At 35.4% G+C, this 17,969-nt stretch overlaps 1 protein-coding gene and 2 pseudogenes across 1 annotated transcript; 2 read left to right on the top strand and 1 right to left on the bottom strand.

The window, feature by feature from the left end:
- Nucleotides 1-1,019: 1,019 nt before the first annotated feature.
- On the bottom strand, nt 1,020-16,262 carry DYNLT2B (dynein light chain Tctex-type 2B). The gene is made up of 5 exons (XM_039850851.1): nt 16,147-16,262; nt 15,626-15,759; nt 12,261-12,330; nt 3,404-3,467; nt 1,020-1,190 (listed from the first exon to the last, which is right to left on the bottom strand). Exons 1-5 carry the CDS (start codon nt 16,179-16,181, stop codon nt 1,143-1,145), a joined length of 351 nt encoding a protein of 116 aa, XP_039706785.1. The 5' UTR covers nt 16,182-16,262; the 3' UTR covers nt 1,020-1,142.
- On the top strand, nt 4,608-4,731 carry LOC120593098 (uncharacterized; annotated as a pseudogene).
- LOC120593136 (uncharacterized) lies at nt 8,251-8,369 on the top strand (annotated as a pseudogene).
- Nucleotides 16,263-17,969: the final 1,707 nt, after the last annotated feature.

Below are 17,969 nucleotides of genomic sequence, written 5' to 3'. Positions count from 1 at the left end.
AATGAACCTTTGGAGGGTCCCTTTAGAGTCTATAAATGTAAGGCAAGTAGATACTCAATGTTATGGAAGATGTAAAAGAACTTTTCAATGTATTTCCTTATTTATTCATTTTTATCTTTGTTTACATGTTTGTCTTGAAAGTGGCCGAGAAGAAAAGGTGGGTAAAACATGCATTTGCTGAGGAGTCTCTAGGGAGAAAAAGGATTTAAATTGTGACCCTTTCCCTTTTGAGTTTCAAATAGTTATTTGAACATGACTCTGTTAAAAAAAAACTGAAAGTCTTTTTTTTAAAGAAAGGTTTTATTGGACCAAAAATGCTAGTCGAAAAGACTGGTTTTGGGGCATGAAGTCCAAACCACCAGAAGCATGGCTAGGTGAGAAAGACATACATTTCTGTTGCCCTGGAGTTTGCAAGTGTTTTTTATACATCAAATGGGAGGTGGGGAGACTGAGCTATCTGAAAGAATTTACATTGGTTATAGGCAAAGGGGGTGGTAGAAGGTGAAGCGGGCCAGCTCTGGGATAGGCACAGAGCCCATAAGGAAGATGTGTCCTCTCCTTTGGACAATAGTCCAGAAAGTTAATGTGCAAATAAGAAGTAGAGGCTCTTAGGGTTCGAAGGTACCTGCCTGGCTGTTCTCTCTTTTGCGTAATTGTGGAAATAATCAGTTCCTCAATAAGGACATGGCAAAAATAACTAATGGTATAACCTAATGGATTAAATACAACTATTAAACAATTATTATGCTTATGAAAATCATAATTTTCATAAACAATTATTATGCTTATGAAAATCATAACAAATAAAATGACATAAAAACTGCACATGAGAAGCAAAAAATCAGGTTACAAAATTGTAAATATGACTTTTTTAAACCCTGCAAATAAAAAACACTGGTAGAAAACATACTAAAATATTTACGGTTGGTTATGTAGAACAAGTGAATTAAGGATTTTCCCCTACTTTTTTCTCTACTTTCCAAATGTAATAAAGACAACAAAATCAAAACATTAAACTGTAAGGTCTAAAACTCAACAGACTAAGTTGCCAAACTGCTAAGTTATCTTTATTTTGTCAAATTTAACAATATAAAAAAGTTCATATTTCTTCAAGGTCATATTCTTTCCCAGCTTTCAAAGATTCAATAGTAGAAACAGCCAAAAGCCGCTACAACACAGAACAAACTGTCCTAAAAAACAAACAAAACAGAAAACACACATAAACAAATCCAGAATGCTGGGATGAGTAAAGAGTTAGATTTTTGGAATGAAGAAATAAAATGCAAACTAATGAACTTTATGTAATATAAACTCACAAAATAAGTATTCCCATTTTTCTTGATTTATCAAAGAAATAATATGTGAAATGCTTTGCATTTCTTAGAGTAAATGCATTATCCAACCCACGGAACTATATTATAGTACCACAGATAATAAAATAATAGCACTTCATCATAAATTCTGGATAAGGTGAAATGGTCCCTGGATGTTTGTTCTTATTATAAAATTCATTTGTCCATCTTTTGGCTCCCTGGGTGAGATAACTGTGAGCTGTGTTCTATAACAGCACTATCTGTGGTGAGGGACCTGTTTTTTGTATTCTAATTTCCAATCCCTCACACACTGATACTTTTGTAAAATACAATAAAAATTAATAACTAGAAAAATGAAATTAAAAAGAAACATACAAATATAGTCTAAACCTTTTATTATAAGATTCAATGGACATAAAATTATTTTGTCAAATTTCTATAAGAGTTTCTAAACCCTTACACTCAATTTATGTAGTTATCTCATCTATAACAAGCTATAACAAACAGTTCACAGCCCTGGTCTGTGGACCCCATTTTGATTGGCACTGTTCTACAGTGCCACCTAGAGTTCTCCGTAGGCTTTAGCCCGATTGTCCACACTAATTATCAAATCAATAAGCCTTTCTCTCTTTCTCTTATTTCCTCATCCTCTATGGGTGCTTCTCGAAATCTTCTCCCAAATAATAAAGTGCTTTAAGAGCTGAAAATAACACCTAAATGAACATTCAACTCAACCAAATGGACTATAGGTACTAACTTAACAACCTATACCAGTCTCTCAAAAATGATTTTTAGACATCTCCCTCACCAATCCTGTGCTCTAAAACCCAATCCTGAAATCTTTAATAATTGATAACTGAAGTTTCATATTACTTACTTGTTAATTTGAGTATTGTCTGGCCCCCACTGGTTTATAAGCTCTCTATAGACAAAAACTATGCCTATCTTATTCATCATTTTACTCCTAGCACCCACAGTATGGAGGTTGGCACATAATAGGAGCTCAGAATTATATGTTGAATGAATGAATTATCTTGTATAAGAACTCAGGGAAATACTCATTTTTAACTCCAAAAAGCTGGAAAAACCATTAATTGAGCTTGACCTTTCCCCCAGAGAGCTATAAAATGAAGATTTATATAATATGTACCATTGTTCAGTCCTTGATCCCAAGGGTAGTTGAGCATAAAATGAAACTTTGGTAGGACCATAGAATTTTAAAGCTAAACAGTACCTTAAGATCATCTAAACAAGCAGCTTCCAAATATGGCAGCAAGCATAAGCATGGGGAGAACTTTTTTAAAAATTCAGATTCGCTGATCCAACCCCTAGCTTATTTGATTAGAATCTACTTGACCAAGGCCCCAGCATCTGTATCTTAAACAAGTTCCTGAAATAATTCTTAGGCAGCCACAGCCAGTGTTTGGAAAAACCTAGTACAGTTTCCTAATGTTACTGACACAATCAGAAGAAAATCGAATGACTTACCTAAAGTAAGTCAATCAGAAAGTTACAGAGCTGAAAGTGGAAATTCCCTTCTAATTCACTCAATCCAGTTTCTGTTCTATGCTACAATACTTAGTTCTGACTCTGCTAATTCACAACTTGGATAGACAAGGAGATAATTTCTGGGAATATAAGATAACAATATATGATTAAAATATATAAAATGAAAACTTTTTTTAAAATTCTTCTTTAATTTTGCTTAGTTTTGAGAAATAGCTCTAAGATAAAGTAATTAATTTTCTTACTGAAAGAAAATCACCTTTGTTCATAGAATCCCACCACTCAAATTTCTTTGCATCTTAGCAAAGTGCTATGTGTCTATTAACACTAACTAAACAATAGCCTATTCCCAAATTCAAACTTGTGAAGAGTTACCTCATCTGCACACATACAAGTCTCCTTGCCTATAAGCAGCACACTAGGTTTCTGCTTTAGTAACATAAAAAAGAACAGAAAAATCATCTCATCCAGAAGGAGTCTAAGACAAACATCTAAAATTAACAATCTTAATAAATATTAAGTAATTTGATTTGGAATGCCCCGGTGTCCTCTGAAAGGAAGAAAAGGTTTTCAAATACACTTACATTCATGAAAACATCATGAGTGTAGTTGTCAGTGTCAGCATCCCAGAAACAGCGAGCAGCCATGCTAAAAAGTCAAAGAATGAAGAGTTATCAACATTATAACAAGGATCAGATATATCCTTGATACATTCTTTTAAATTAGTACTTCCAAACCTTTTCACAGGTTGGCACACAGAAATCCTATTTGTACAGCAGAGTATACTAGGCAAACCAGAAGAAACTAGAGTCATAGATTAAGCTGCTTGCAGTTGGAGGTGACCAACCCAGGGGTCTAGCAGCCTCAGACTCTGACTAGCTGCCTGATGGATCAAGGGGTCACTACCTTGAAGTCTCTCGGTAGGAAGCTCTGTTACAAAGATTACTTTAGTTAAAATATTTGTGCGTGACTTTTAGAGGAAATAATACATAAGAATTACAACTAAAATGAACTTAATTCCTGCACAATCATATGAGAAGGTAAGTCTGGAAAGGAGCCAATAGATTATTTACTCCAACCTAGAAAAGAAAGGGGTAAAACTATAAAGCAGAATTTGATCTTCTAATTCTAAATCCAGTATTATCTCTACAGCATGCTATGCAACCTCTAAATTATCAATTTGGGCATTTTCCTCTCCCCAGGTCTTGGATAAGAAAAAATGTCAGTCAAAAGCCAATTAAAAAATGCAAAACAATTTAAATATTCAGTAGTATTAGATTGGTAAATGAAATTAGAGTATTTCTTGGCAATGAAATTCTATGCAGCCCTTAAACATATTTTTTTACCAAAAAAAAAAAGTTAAACATAAAAAGATGTTCACAATATAATGTTAAGTACAAAAAGTAATTTTTATATTTTCTATTAAATGTATGTATATGATTTACTGATAACATTTATTGAGTGCTTATTTCGTACCAGCCTCTGGCCTAAGTGCTTTATATGTATTAACTCACTTAATCCTATAAGGTAGGTACTATTATTATACCCATTTAATAAACATGAAAACTGAGGGTCAGAGAAATTAAGTAAACTTGTCCAAGGTCATTCAAATAGTAAGTGACAAAGCTTCACTTTGAACCTAGGCAATTTATCTTCAAGTCTATAATAAAAAATATACATGTACCATATTATGTTGGTTTATTTTTAAAAGCTTTTTTTAAAGTTTTACATAGAAGCACTCCCCCTAGCCTAATGTTTTCCACATTCTTAAATCAAAAAAGTTCTGCTGTCTACGGCCATGCCACCTTGAACAAGCCCAATCCCGGGAGTCTGATCTCGAGAAGCTAAGCAGGGTCAGGCCTGGTTAGTACTTGGATGGGAGACCACCTAGGAAGACCAGGTGTTGTAGGCATAAAAAATAAATAAATAAATAAAAATAAGGGATTGTAAACTGGCAAGGTCCTTGCAATCTGTGAGGTCAACCAAGGGTTGCCTCGCCTAAAAAAAAAAAAAAAGGTTCTACCTATTTCTAAGCTGCAATAACAACGATATGAAATAAAATCAATCTATTTAATTAATCGATCAACAAGAATTGACTTAGCAACTACTGTATGTCCAGAAAGAATAAAATCTGGCTCTATCTTCACTTTTCAATTTAATTAGGTGAAAAAAAGTAACACAGATTGAAAGAATAAGATAATGTAGAGTTGGTGCTAATTTATCCATTATTAGGATTAAAAAGGATTGTGGTGCCTGTGTAGTTGCAAAATATTTGAATTAAATCTATAGAACTGCTACAAAAATTTAGAGAGTAGAAAAAGCCAAAGAAAACTTCATGAAGGAAGTGGTATTTAAGCTGAGTAGAACCAAGTAAAGATATAAATATAAAAATTTATCTAACAAATATTTGTTGAGTATAATATATGTGCAAAGTGCTAGGTGTAAATAATACAGAGGACTCTGTACACCATTTTCCAATAAAAGGAACCAGAGGTCCTTGGAAAAATAGCCAATTCTAGGTCTAGGGTGGAAATGTACAAGATAAACCAGAAACATCTGGGTCATATCAAAACTCTGGGCTATATCAAAGAGAATGCTATATTTAAATATATATTTACATTTATACATATTGATAAAGTTGTGTCAAAAGTACTCAGAAGAAATATGATTGAACAGTTTGTAGCAAGTCAATGCTTCCACCAAGATCAATTAGAAAAACTGGATAAAATTAATCAGAGAATTGCTGAAGCAAAAAGGACTAGAGCAGCCAAAATTCCAGAAAGATGAACCACAAGGAGATAAACTTATATTCTGCAGCAGAGTTCTCCCTGGGGCATTTGCCAACTCTGGGAGCATGGCTAGAAGCTGAGAATCTGGTTTGGGGTTTTGCCCAGGGAGAAGACCAATTACTGAGGGAAAAATATACCAGCAGGACTGTTGGCAGTCTTGCAGGATAGGGAGATAAAATTGGAGACATGAAGGACCAAGAGCCCTATAAAAAAGGAGAGAGCAGACTGAGCCTCAACGTTACATGATAGGTTTCTCTCAAAACATGTGCTGAATTCTGAAACTGTGTAAGCAAGAACCTAGAAAACTAAGTGTGATGGGCAAAATAGTGCCGCCACCCCCACACGTGCACCAAATATGTCCTAAACCCCAGAATCTGTGAATATACTAGATTACATGGCAAAAAGGGTTCTGCAGATACATGATTAAGTTAAGGATCTTGGGATGGGGAGAGTAGCTGGGATTACCCAGGTGGGCTCAATGTAATCACAGGGTCCTTATAAAAGAAAGAAGGAGGCAGGCAGGTCAGAGTCAGAGAAATATCTGAAGACAGTATACTGCTGGTTTTGCAGATGGAAGAAAGGTTTATGAGCTAAGGGATGCAGGCAGCCTCTAAAAGCTGGACTAAGCAAGGGAACGGATTCTCCCCTAGAGCCTCCAGAAGGAATACAGTCCTGCCAACATCTTGATTTTAGCTTAATGAAACCTATATTGGATTTATGATCTCCAGAAATGTAAAATTATATGTGTGCTGTTTTAAACCACCTGGTTTGTAATCTGTTACACCAGCAATAGGAAAGTAATACATTAAGGAAAAATATTCTGAAATGAAGAGTAGTTTTATGCTGAGGAAACAAGTACTAAAAGTCAGTACTTGCCAGGGTTTAGGTTCCAGTGAACACTCTAGGTTCTTGGTTGAATGATATGGAGGGCTAACATTCAAGAAAGAAGGATACTAAATTAAAGATAGAGAGCCTTATCAAAACTTCAACCCAACCTCAACTCAGCTCAGTATCTGATTGGATTAAAGTAAGAAGCCAATACTATACCAAATAGCAAATGAAACAGTAAACCCTCTCTGGAAGAAAATAATGTTATCTGGAGGTTCTACAATTCTTTTAACATAATGTTCAGGATTCAAACTTAGCATGCCAAGAGGCAGAGCATTATGAAGGATTATCAAGAAAAAAAAAGAACAGAAACACACATGATCTAGATAATAGAGTAAACAGAAAATGACTTTAACATAACTGCTATGAGCAAAATGTAAAAAGGGAGGAGAGGAGAATAGAGAACATAAAGAGTAAAAATAAAGAATCTCGCTAGAAAATTGGAATCTATAAAAAAGAATTAAATGGAAATTCTGGACCTGAAAAATATAACTGAAATTAAAAATTCAGTAGGTGGGTTTAACAGCATATTAGACACAACAGAAAAGAGGATTAGTCAACTGAAAGGCAAGTCAATAGAAAAATATCCAAACAGAAGCAAAGAGAAAAAAAAATTTAGTCAAGAGCAAGAGTGACATGCAGAATACAGTAAAAAAGATCTAAATACATGTAACTGGAGTCTAAAAAGGAAAGCAGAGAGCAAATGGAGCAGAAGCAATATTTTAAAAGATAATGGTCACACCTAGCCCCCAGACCCTAGTTTCTAATGCCGTTCTCCAATAAAAGGAACAAGGGCTCCTTGGAGAAATGGGTGATTCTAGGATGAGGCAGGGAATGAATAATATGGAGCATCTTAAAGTGCATCCAGTAAGTAAGGAAGTGCTCAAAAAAACCTGCAATAGTAGAATATGTCAAAGGGACCCAGGAATCAACTGAAAGTGCTCAAATGGCCAAAGATGGAACAATTTGAGCAAAAAATAAAGCAGTACGGGATTCTAATCCAAAGCAGTAAAATCCACAAGTCCATGCTGTAATAACTAAATGACTGAATAAATAAATAAACGAAAGAGAAGGGACAAGTTTCCTGTGCTGTAAAACTCCAAATAATTTATGTAGATATATGCCCTCAAGGAGGTGGAGCATAACCCCCTGTTCCCTAAGTGTGGGCTTCAAACAGTGATTTCTTTCTGTATAGAACAAAAGGAGGAGAAAGAGTACCCTCACCATGGAAAACCTGACAAACACTACCTCAGGCAGCCAATCAAGGTTAACATCAATGGTAATATGTCACGTTGATAATATGTGCCATGATATGGTATGAAAGAAGAGCACCTTATCTCTGTGATCTTCCTCCCAAAAACCTATAATCTCAGACTAAGCATGAGCAGACAAATCCCAACTGATGGGCATTCTACAAAATACCTAACCAGTACTTCTCAAAACTGTCAAGGTCATCAAAACCAATGAGAGTCTGAGTAACTGTCATAGCCAAGAGGAGCTTAAAAAGACATGTAATGTGATATCCTAGATAAGATCCTAGAACAGAAAAAGACCATTAGGTAAAAACTTAAGAAATATGAATAAAGTATAAACTTCAGTTAATAATAATGTGACAATATTGGTTCATTAGTTGTGACAAATGCACTGTACTAACGTAGAATATTAATGATAGAGGAAATTATATGTGGCATATATGGGTACTCTGCAACTTTTCTACAAATCTAAAACTATTTTAAAATAAGAAGTTTATTTTAGTCTACAGCCATGCCACCCTGAATGTGCCCGATTCTGTCTGATCTAGGAAGCTAAGCAGGGTCGGGCCTGGTTAGTACTTGGATGGGAGACCACCTAGGAAGACCAGGTGCTGTAGGAGTAAAAAATAAAAAAATAAGGGATTGTAAGCTGACAAGGTCCTTGCAATCTGTGAGGTCAACCAAGGGATGCTTTGCCTAAAAATAAATAAATAAATAAAAATAAAAAGTTCATTTTAAAAAATAATGGCTAAATGTTTCATGTAAAAACAGTGTATACAAAGTGGTTTTCCAATGCTGAAGAGGCTGAAGGACCAGAGAAAAAGATGAGTCCAGCTTGTTGGTTAATGGGTTTAGTAGGGAACTTATAGTAAAAGAAACACTTGTCTTGGGCAGCTACAAGACAGTGAGATCTCTGTCTCGCCCTCTTTCATCCCCTCTCAGAAATAGACCTGTGTGCTTGGAAGGACTGCGTGGGAGGTCAGGGAGAACGAAGAAGCCAGATACCAGCAGACCCTGGCGCCAGAATGAGCTAAGAGATAGATAATATCTAGAACTTCTTGCCTAGAGGAAGAAATAATGGAAACTCTGTGGCTAGCCCGAAACCTCTGTAAACATTCCAGAGTCCACTAGGGAAAAGGGGAAAAGGGATCAACAATCCAATCTGGGCTCATTCACTCAGAAGTTAAAGTAGTAGATTGGCTTCAAGATGGAGTCAGCTATGTCCACACTCTAAGAATTTTCCCAAGCTGATATAAAACAGATTAAAGAGCCCCAAGAATAAAAACAAAGAAAATTATATATAGCAGAATAAAAAGACAATGGGAAAAACATTTTAATGTGGCTAGAAAAAACAAGACTCATCACCTCCAAAAGAACAATAATAAGACTTATAGTTGACTTCTCAAAAGAAAAAAAAACAATGGAAACCAGAAGATAATGTAATCACATCTTTAAAGTGCTGAAAATGGAAAGACACATACCCTTCCTTCTATCTCTTTCCCTTAAGGAATGTAATGTAGTACTGAGCCATCTTTAAACATGCTTATGAGGACACAGCAGAGCAATAAGACAGCAGAGCAACAAGACAGGAGAGCGTATGTCCTTAACACCAGTGAGGCACAGCACCAGGCTTGGACTCCTACTTAGTGTGGTTTGTTTTGAGAAGAGAAATAAATCTGTTGAGTTTGAAAAAAAAGGAAAAAGAAAGAAAGAGAAAAGAAAAGAGAGGAAGGAGGGGAGGGAAGAAAAGAAAAGCGGGCAGGCAGGCAGGCAGGCAGGCAGGAAGGCAGGTAAGAAGGAAGGAAAGAAGGAAAGAAAGAGAAACAAAGAATCTAGAATTAATTTGAAGAAACTACCAATGGCCAAAGATGGGACAATTTGAGCACCAATAAGGATAATAACTACAATGGATTTAAACACATCAAATATATTTAAAACCATGGGTTCATAGATAGAAAAAAATTAATCAATAACCTTTGGAGGATGCGAGGGAACCAATTCATTATTCTGAAAATTGGTAAATTTATCCCTTTTCCTGTACAAGCTATATCTCACTGTAATGAAAGAGTTGAAAGCGGGGGAAAAAAGTCATTCTTAATAGAATTCCAGCTAAAAAATAAAGAACAATGGTAGAATTAGAAGATCACCATTTTGTAACCTCTGATGAATAATGGATCTAGAACGGGCTGCTAAAATCATTAATGGTAAAGATCCTAGGGAACTTAATAATGGATCTGACAACATCTGAACTCCATGATCAATCTTAACAAAAAAAAAGGGACAACTAGACATTCTGTGCCTCATGAGGAGATGTAATAGGATGTATACTAAATACCTATGTAATATTCTTGCCCACACTCAACCTCTGACTGATTAAGACTAGATCTAACAATTTATTTACGAGAAATACAGGAGATAGAAGACATAGTAAACAATGCCATGGGGATACAATCAGCAAATGCCAGAATATAGGAAACTCTATGGGACAAACAATCCAATTTCTTTAACAAATAAATGGCAGGGTAAAAAAGGAGAGAAAAAGTGAGAGAGAAAGAGAGAGAGAGAAGAGGGAGAGAAATGATACATTGAAATTTAAGAGATGTATCAACCAAATACAACGTGTGGACTTTGTCTGGATCCTGAGTTGAACAAATTGTAAAAAAATATATACACACACATATGTATATGTGCATATGTATATATTAAAAAAACAGGGTCATCTAGCTAAGTAAATATTTTATAATATTAAGGACTGGCAATATTTAGATGTATAATATTTTATATGTTAAAAAGGCCTTTATGTTTTATATATATACTATTATATTTACAGATGAATGGTATGATGACTGGAATTTGCTTCAAAATAATCTGGTGGGGGCAGGGAGAGTAGGTGGATGTATAAATGAAACAACATAGGTGTGTGTTGATAACCTTTGAAGCTAAATAATATATCTATAGGAATTCCTTAGTCCCTAAACTTTTACATATGCTTGAAATTTTAGATGATATGCATTTTTAAAGGAGCTGGGGGAAACCTTGTATGCCATGCTTTAAAGTTTGGCTTGATCACATTTAACCAAGTCAGTTTAAGGAGTTTACACTTAAAAGAGTTTGAAACAAACTCTACATAGAATTTGTGAAAAGAAAGTGAGGTGTACTCCTGGGAGACTGGTCTGGTATGCAAAATGAACTATAGAGGAGAGAGATTAGAGTCAAGAAGTGCCGATAAGGGGCTGCCAAGTAGCCCTGGCATCTGATTAGAGTGCATTCAAAGGGAGAGGGTAATGGCTAAATAAGATAAAAAGAAGACTCCAAGATTTTAAGCCTGAGTCAGTGGAACCTTGGTAATACTGAGAGACAGAATTTAAAACACGACAGGCTGATTTAAGGAGAGGAAGAGAAAAGAAATTCAGAACTCTGAACATGTTGAATTTGAGGTGACAGAATAGTAAAGAATTTCTTATTCTCTCTACGGCAAGGAAATCTCCTGAAGCCTTTTGAATAAATGGTAGAGGACACCAGAGTGAGGGGCAATGTGCTGGGAGTCAGAAGGCTAGATTCCACTAGGGACCCTGACACCAGCCATATCTAAAATTTTGAACAAATCATGCTAAACCTCATGGGTGTCACTATAAAATAAGGGAGTCTAGATACTAGAATATATGTGTAACTCCTTTTATATCTAACATTCTATAGTGAAAACTCTCAATGATATTATCTACAGGTATTTTTAAAATTCATTCAGCAAATATTGTAGTTCTTTCTTACAAAATACTATACTTGGCACTGTTTACAAACAGAAACAGGAGATTAACACTTGGGCATAGGAAAAGACAAGAAATACAGATTTTGAACTCACCAATACAAGAATGACAGTTTGAGGTCATGAGAATGAATAAGCTCATTGAAAAAGCATAGAGTAGAGCAAAAGAATAAGAACTGAGCCTTGAAGGAAGCTCGCAGCTGGGGATGTAAGGGATAAATGGGAACCAGTGAAAGAAAGAGAATAATCAGTTAGAAAAAACAGGAGAGAAACAAGTTAGATAAGTGACATTAAAGCCAATAAAACCAGGGTGAATTTTAAGAAACAGAAGTGCAGGCCAATAACAAGAGCTAAGAGGGAGCTGTCCAATTTGCTAACAAGGAGATCTCAGACAATGTTAAAGAAATTAATTTAAGAGAGTGGAAGGACCAAAAAAAGAGGCAACGAAGAATATGGGAGGAAACATAATACATGCATAATCTCATACTTTCTTTGGGAACATATACATAATCCCTAAAAGACTTGTTAGCCTACAAATACTACGAAAAGTGAGTCATCCCGTGGAGCTCACCTAGACTGTCAACCTCACTGTGCAGCATCAGGATCTCTTAGAGTCACAGCTGCATTTTGTTATACTGTCCTTTCCTCTCACCCTTGCAGACACAATCTTACTGAATCATCCAAAGGATGAATACCTAATAAGAAACATATAAGGATAAAAACAAGAAGGAAAAAAACAATTACTCACAATACTCCTTCACCTCTTTGTTCTCCAATCACTACTTGCACCACCATTTTATATCGGTCAAATCCCATTTCTAGAAAGAAAAAATAAGAAAGTTACCTATAAAAAAATATATGGTAAAATTACTTAATGAAGGCAAATTTTCCTAGGAACAGACATAAGCATTCAGTCTATAAGCACTTACTGAGTATGATGATAAACTTGGTAGTCAGAGACTTGAGGACAAATTCTAACTGTAACCTTAGTAAATGTGTAACCTTAGACAGGCAAAAATCCTGAAAATTCTCAATAAAACAAATCTAGAGAGAAGAAAAGTGAATGGGTATTTTTATCTTCCTCCTTTACTGACCAGGGAATAATAGAAACAGTAACAGCAACAACAAAAACATGACATGGGCAACATTGAAACAGAGCCAGCTCTCTTTGACGAAAGTAAAAGCTTCAGGATTATATGGTAAATTAGGCAAACACTCTCAACACTACAGGTACTCGCTCATGTGGGACATGAACCTTAATTCAGGATACTTAACAAAATCCAAGAAGACATGGCCCAAATTAGTTTTAAAAAACACTGCATACAGCTTAGCTGAGCTTCCTCCTTTCTCTACCGTCTTCTCTTCCTATTTTTCTCATACCCATGCTTTAGAATTATGGCTAGAATATTAACTATTCTACCCTTAAATCACAGTTCTGAGAGAAAAATAAAATAGTCTCAGATATAGTGGGAGGAGAATTTTAAAAATCATCCACACAGTATTAAAGCAAAATGAAAAGAAGCTGAATGACAATATGCAAAGGTGCAACAGCAAAAACAAACAAAAGAATATCAAGGAAGAAAGAAACATACTGTTTAAAAGAGAAAAAACTCACCCTAGGAGGTAACAGAAATCAAAGAACAAAGAGAAATTCCTCACAACTGATTCATAGTGCAGAACAACATATGCTCATAAATTCAATAAAATAAGAACTCAATCAGATTATAAAACAACAGAAAGATGAAAAGGGAGATTAAAACCCTAAGAAACAAACTGAATACCCACACAACGGCAGCGCAGAAGTAATAAATTTAAAATGGCAAGAGACAGAACAGCCACAGATGAAAACTAAATTGCTGGCTTAAGAGAAACACAAGTTAGAAGTCAAAGAAAAAGGAAGAAATTAGAGCAGAGGAAAGCTAATATATATAGAAGACAAAGATGATTCAACATATCAATATTTGGTGTCCTGAAGAAGAAAATCTAACAAATGGAACAGGAAATGTATTTAGAGATACAAGAAAATTTCCCTGATATGGAAAAAATAAAATTGCAAATTTTTAAATGCTCAGTACCAAGCCATATCCTAAAAAAGCTGCTGAGCATCAAGGTTAAAGATAGGACTCTCTACGCAGAGAAGATCAGACTGGCCTCAGATTTCTCCATAGCAGCATTCAATGCTAGAAGACAATGAAGCGAACGCTAAGATTTTCAAGAAAATTAATTATTACCTCACAATATTATATTCATCCAAAATATATGCTGGTTTAAAAGCATTCTCAAACATGAAAGAACCTATGGAATATATAGCATTTCTGAGCCCTTCCTGAAAGAAACTTATAACGAAACCTTGTAAGGTAAGGATTGAACCAAAATATAGAACTCAGCAATAGTAAAAGCACTAAATAGTGAGCAATTATTCCATTTAAATACAGAATGAACGCTATACCATATGGGAAATAGGTCTATACCATCCCATTGTTATTAAGAGTATTTCTGTACATATAAATAGAAAAGAGCTCTAGTATAAAATTCACTTAATATTAATAATTATTTATGGGTAGCATTTGGGGTGATTTTTCTAATTTTATTCATTTTTCTACAGTTTAAATTTTTTAAATTACCATTTTTAACAATAATTTTAACAGTTAATTTTCATTTAAAAATCTGAAAACAAAAATGCTAATATGCTAACAGTTTGGTGATGAAAATATATCGAATATTTATTTTCTTTATACTTTTCTATATTTTTTCATTTCTAAAAATTAAGGCATTAAGAAGAAAACATGCCAAAATATTTAAATAGTAACTACTTTTAGGTAATTAAATTTTATAAAATTTTTAAAAAACTTAATGTGTACAGGAGTTCCCCTCTCCCCACCATCCCCTATTATGCTTTCCTCGGTTTCAATTTCCCGCAGTCAACTGGAGTAGAAAATATCAAATGGAAAATTCCAGAAATAATTCACAAGTTTAAATTGTGTGCCACTCTGAATAGTGTGATAAAATCTCACAGACTCACTCCATCCGCCCAGGTCCTAAATCATTCCTTTGTCCAACGTATCCACAGTGTATTCGATACTCACCTGTCACTTAGTCACTTAGTAGCCATCTGAGTTATGAGATCGACTGCTGAGGTACTGAAGTGCTTGTCTTTAGTAATTCTTATTTTACTTAATGATGGCCCCAAAAGACAAGAGTAGTGATGCTGGCAATTCAGATAGGCCAAAGAGAAGCTGTAAAGTGCTTCCTTTAAGTGAAAAGGTAAGTACATCACAGCAAGATATTTTGAGAGAGAGAGATCACATTCTAATAACTTTAATTTCAACATATTGTAATAACTGTTCTATTTTATTATTAGTTATTGTTGTTAATCTTACTGTACCTGATTTATAAATTAATCATAAGTATATACATACAGGAAAAAAACATTGTGTGTGTGTGTGTATTTCAGTACTATTCATGGTTTCAGGTATCCAAAGCGGATCTTAAAACGTATGCCCACAGATAAGGGGAAACTATTGTATTGTCCAGGTTTATTATAATGAAAAAGTATTATTACAAAGACATTTCTTCCCTTCAAAAAATGGTATTTTTAAAAACCAGTAGAGAGAAAGAGAGGACTTTTCAGATGTTAAAACATTATTTAAAAAGAGAAACAGAGAAATAGATAAAGAACAGGAAGGAAAAGCACAAGATCTGTTCTGCATATGTAGGGTTTGGCAGGAGGCAGGGGTGGATTAGGACTAGTAGCAAGGATTCAGCTGGAGAGAAGGACTGAGGTCAGATTGAAAGGGTACTGAATGGCAGGCTGAGGACTTGATATCTTGGTGGGAAAAACAACCAAGAATTATGGGGGAAGGGAGCCCCTGTACTTCCTGGTCATTCAGCATACTTGTATTTCCTGGATAGTGGTTCCATACAATGTTTTATTTCACATCTTTACTCTTTCCTACCATCTGCAAAAACCTACAAATGATCAAGAAGACTAGACATTAAAGAGAAGTTTGTCTTTAATAGCATCTGTCCCTTGTTTAAAGATGAGAAAGAGGACAAATGGGTAAAACTGAATGTTTGAAGAAAACGAGTTATTTCCAATATCACTAATATTACCTTTTAATTTATCTTTAATATTTTCTGATAAACGTTTTGTGAGCTGAGGCATTTCTTCTGGAGAATATTCAACATTTGCCAGTTCCTCCTTGAGCACAGCATGGATACAGTCTTTAACTACAGAGGATCTGAACCTAAATGAAACAGTTCAAAACATCTAATTATTATAAAAGGATAAAAACAAATTATGAAAACAAGTCATATTCCAAATTTGTATCTCCAGCCTGGACCTCTCCCCCAAACTTCAGACCACATATTCCAACATATATTCCATCTAGATGTCTAGTAGGCAACTCAAATTTAATACATCCAACACTGAGCTTCTGATTATCTCCTTTCCCTAAAATTAGGTCCTCCTGCTGTGGTCCCTACCTTGATCAATGGTAACTCCATTCTTTCAGTTATTCAAGTCAAAAACTGGTGTCAGTCTTGTTGCCTTTCTCTCTCACAGCCATATCCTGTTCATAAGCGAATCTTATCAGTTCTACCTTCAAAATAATCTAAAATTCAATCAGTCTCACCATCCTACTGACACCACCTTGTTCCAAGCTACCATTACTTCTTGCCTGGATTACAATGGTCTCCCAACAAGTGTCTCTGTGTCTGCCTTTGTCCCCAAATCCTGTTCTCAACATAGCAACTAGACTGGTCCTGTTAAACTACATACTAATCATGACTCTCTCAATGCAAAATACCCCACATATTTCCCACCTCACTCAGAGTAAAAGCAACATCCTAACTGTGACTCTCAAGGTCCCATATGGTCTATCCTACCAAACTCTCTGACCTTGTTTCCTACTACTTTCCACTCAGGCCCCACTGACCTTCCCTCAGTTCTTTAACCACACCAGGCATGCAAATCTCAGTGCTTTTGCACTTGTTAAACTCTGCCTGAAGTTCAATTCCACCCTTTAAGCATAGATAGCTCTCTCACTTCTATGAAGTCTTTATTCAAAAGTTACTTTTCCTAGCCACCCTCTCTAAAACTTCAAACTATTCTCTTACCACACCATTTTATATATCCCTTCCTGATACTTCTTACTATCTGATTGATACACTATATAGTTTATGTATTTATCTTGTTTGTTGTCCTTTTATCCAGCTCCACGAGGGCAGGAATTTTTATCTGTTTTGTTGTCTGTTATATTCCCATTTCCGAGAACAGCATCTATCACATAGTAGACAATAAATACTTTTTGAAGAAATGGATTATTGAAAGTAGAGAAAAAAGTCTTCTCTCATTTTACCATCCTATAAATACCATTAGCATTTCAGTTGTATTTATGATATATTACAGCACTAAGGTTCTTATCTGGGCTATACAGTCCATCGGATGATTTGTCTATCATGTGCCAAGTTAACAGAATGTTTTAAATTTTGAGTTGATAATGTGGTCTAATATTTGGTAGTACTAGTGGCCCCTCATTACTTTTTAACAGTATTTTCTTTGGTCTCTTGCCTGCTTATTCTCACAGGTGAACTTCAGAATCATCGACAATTTCTAGGACTTGATCTGTTTAAAATGTGATCTACCTACTAACAAATGTACTATATCTAGCTCTTCTCTCAAGCCTTTTCCATTCTCAGTAAATGTTAAAAGTTTTCTTCAAACAAGTCACAAATAATTTCATAGGAGTATTCCTACATAATAAGTTTGTTGTGAATCATGTTCAGCACTGTTTTGCAGCAGAAACACAGGCATTCTATGCATTTAGAATCGTTTACCAAGGTAACTGAACATATCTATTTTTATGTCCATTCTACCCAATCAGAAAACTGATGCATGAAATTTTTTATCTCACTACAACCAAAATTTCTGGCTTCCAGTATTTGCCAAATATTTGATTCAGTAATTTGGTTTCAAACAACAGGAGAAGCTTGGAAAATATTTTATTTAAAAATTTTTTTCATCTTGTGACAATGAAGTTTATGATGTATCCCTACAGGTCTAGCAGACTGTCCTCTGCACTAGGCTATGTGTCTTAATTATGGGAAAGCATCGAGGTGGCAAGCCAAGGGCCTCGATATACTACTAGACTGTATACGCAGGTCTCCTGCCCTGCGGAGGAATAAGTGTATTCTGACACATGTATGCACACAGTAACCCTCGAAACACGGCTGGATGGGATTCGACACAAGCCGCTTGTTTTCTCTTCTGCTATTCTATCCATCTCCTTTCCCCTGTGCCCCTCATCCTGGGTCTCCTAGAGCCAACCATCTCCACTGCGCTAGTTTTAGGCTCTCTAACACTGCAAGGCAAGTCGGGTCCTCTGCTGCCCCCTGCAGCTGAAAGCCCAAGAAGAACAGCACTTCTCTCTCCCGACGCGCCCCTCCCTCGCTCCCC

Source organism: Pteropus medius, unplaced genomic scaffold (assembly GCF_902729225.1).
Source record: "Pteropus medius unplaced genomic scaffold, Ma_sr-lr_union100, whole genome shotgun sequence".
Lineage (NCBI taxonomy): Eukaryota > Metazoa > Chordata > Mammalia > Chiroptera > Pteropodidae > Pteropus > Pteropus medius.
Note: the sequence above shows the minus strand (reverse complement) of the source record. Positions and strands in the feature narration are given on the sequence as shown.

Excerpts from the sequence above, each read along its gene's own strand:
- DYNLT2B (XM_039850851.1), bottom strand. The coding sequence starts at position 16,181 with ATGGTAGCTTGGAACAAGGTGGTGTCAGTAGGATG. Across the intron at positions 15,760-16,146 it reads AAGGTGGTGTCAGTAGGATG|GTTCAGATCCTCTGTAGTTA; the intron begins GTGAGACTGATT and ends TGTTTCATTTAG. Across the intron at positions 1,191-3,403 it reads CTCATGATGTTTTCATGAAT|GACAGTTTGTTCTGTGTTGT; the intron begins GTAAGTGTATTT and ends TTTGTTTTTTAG.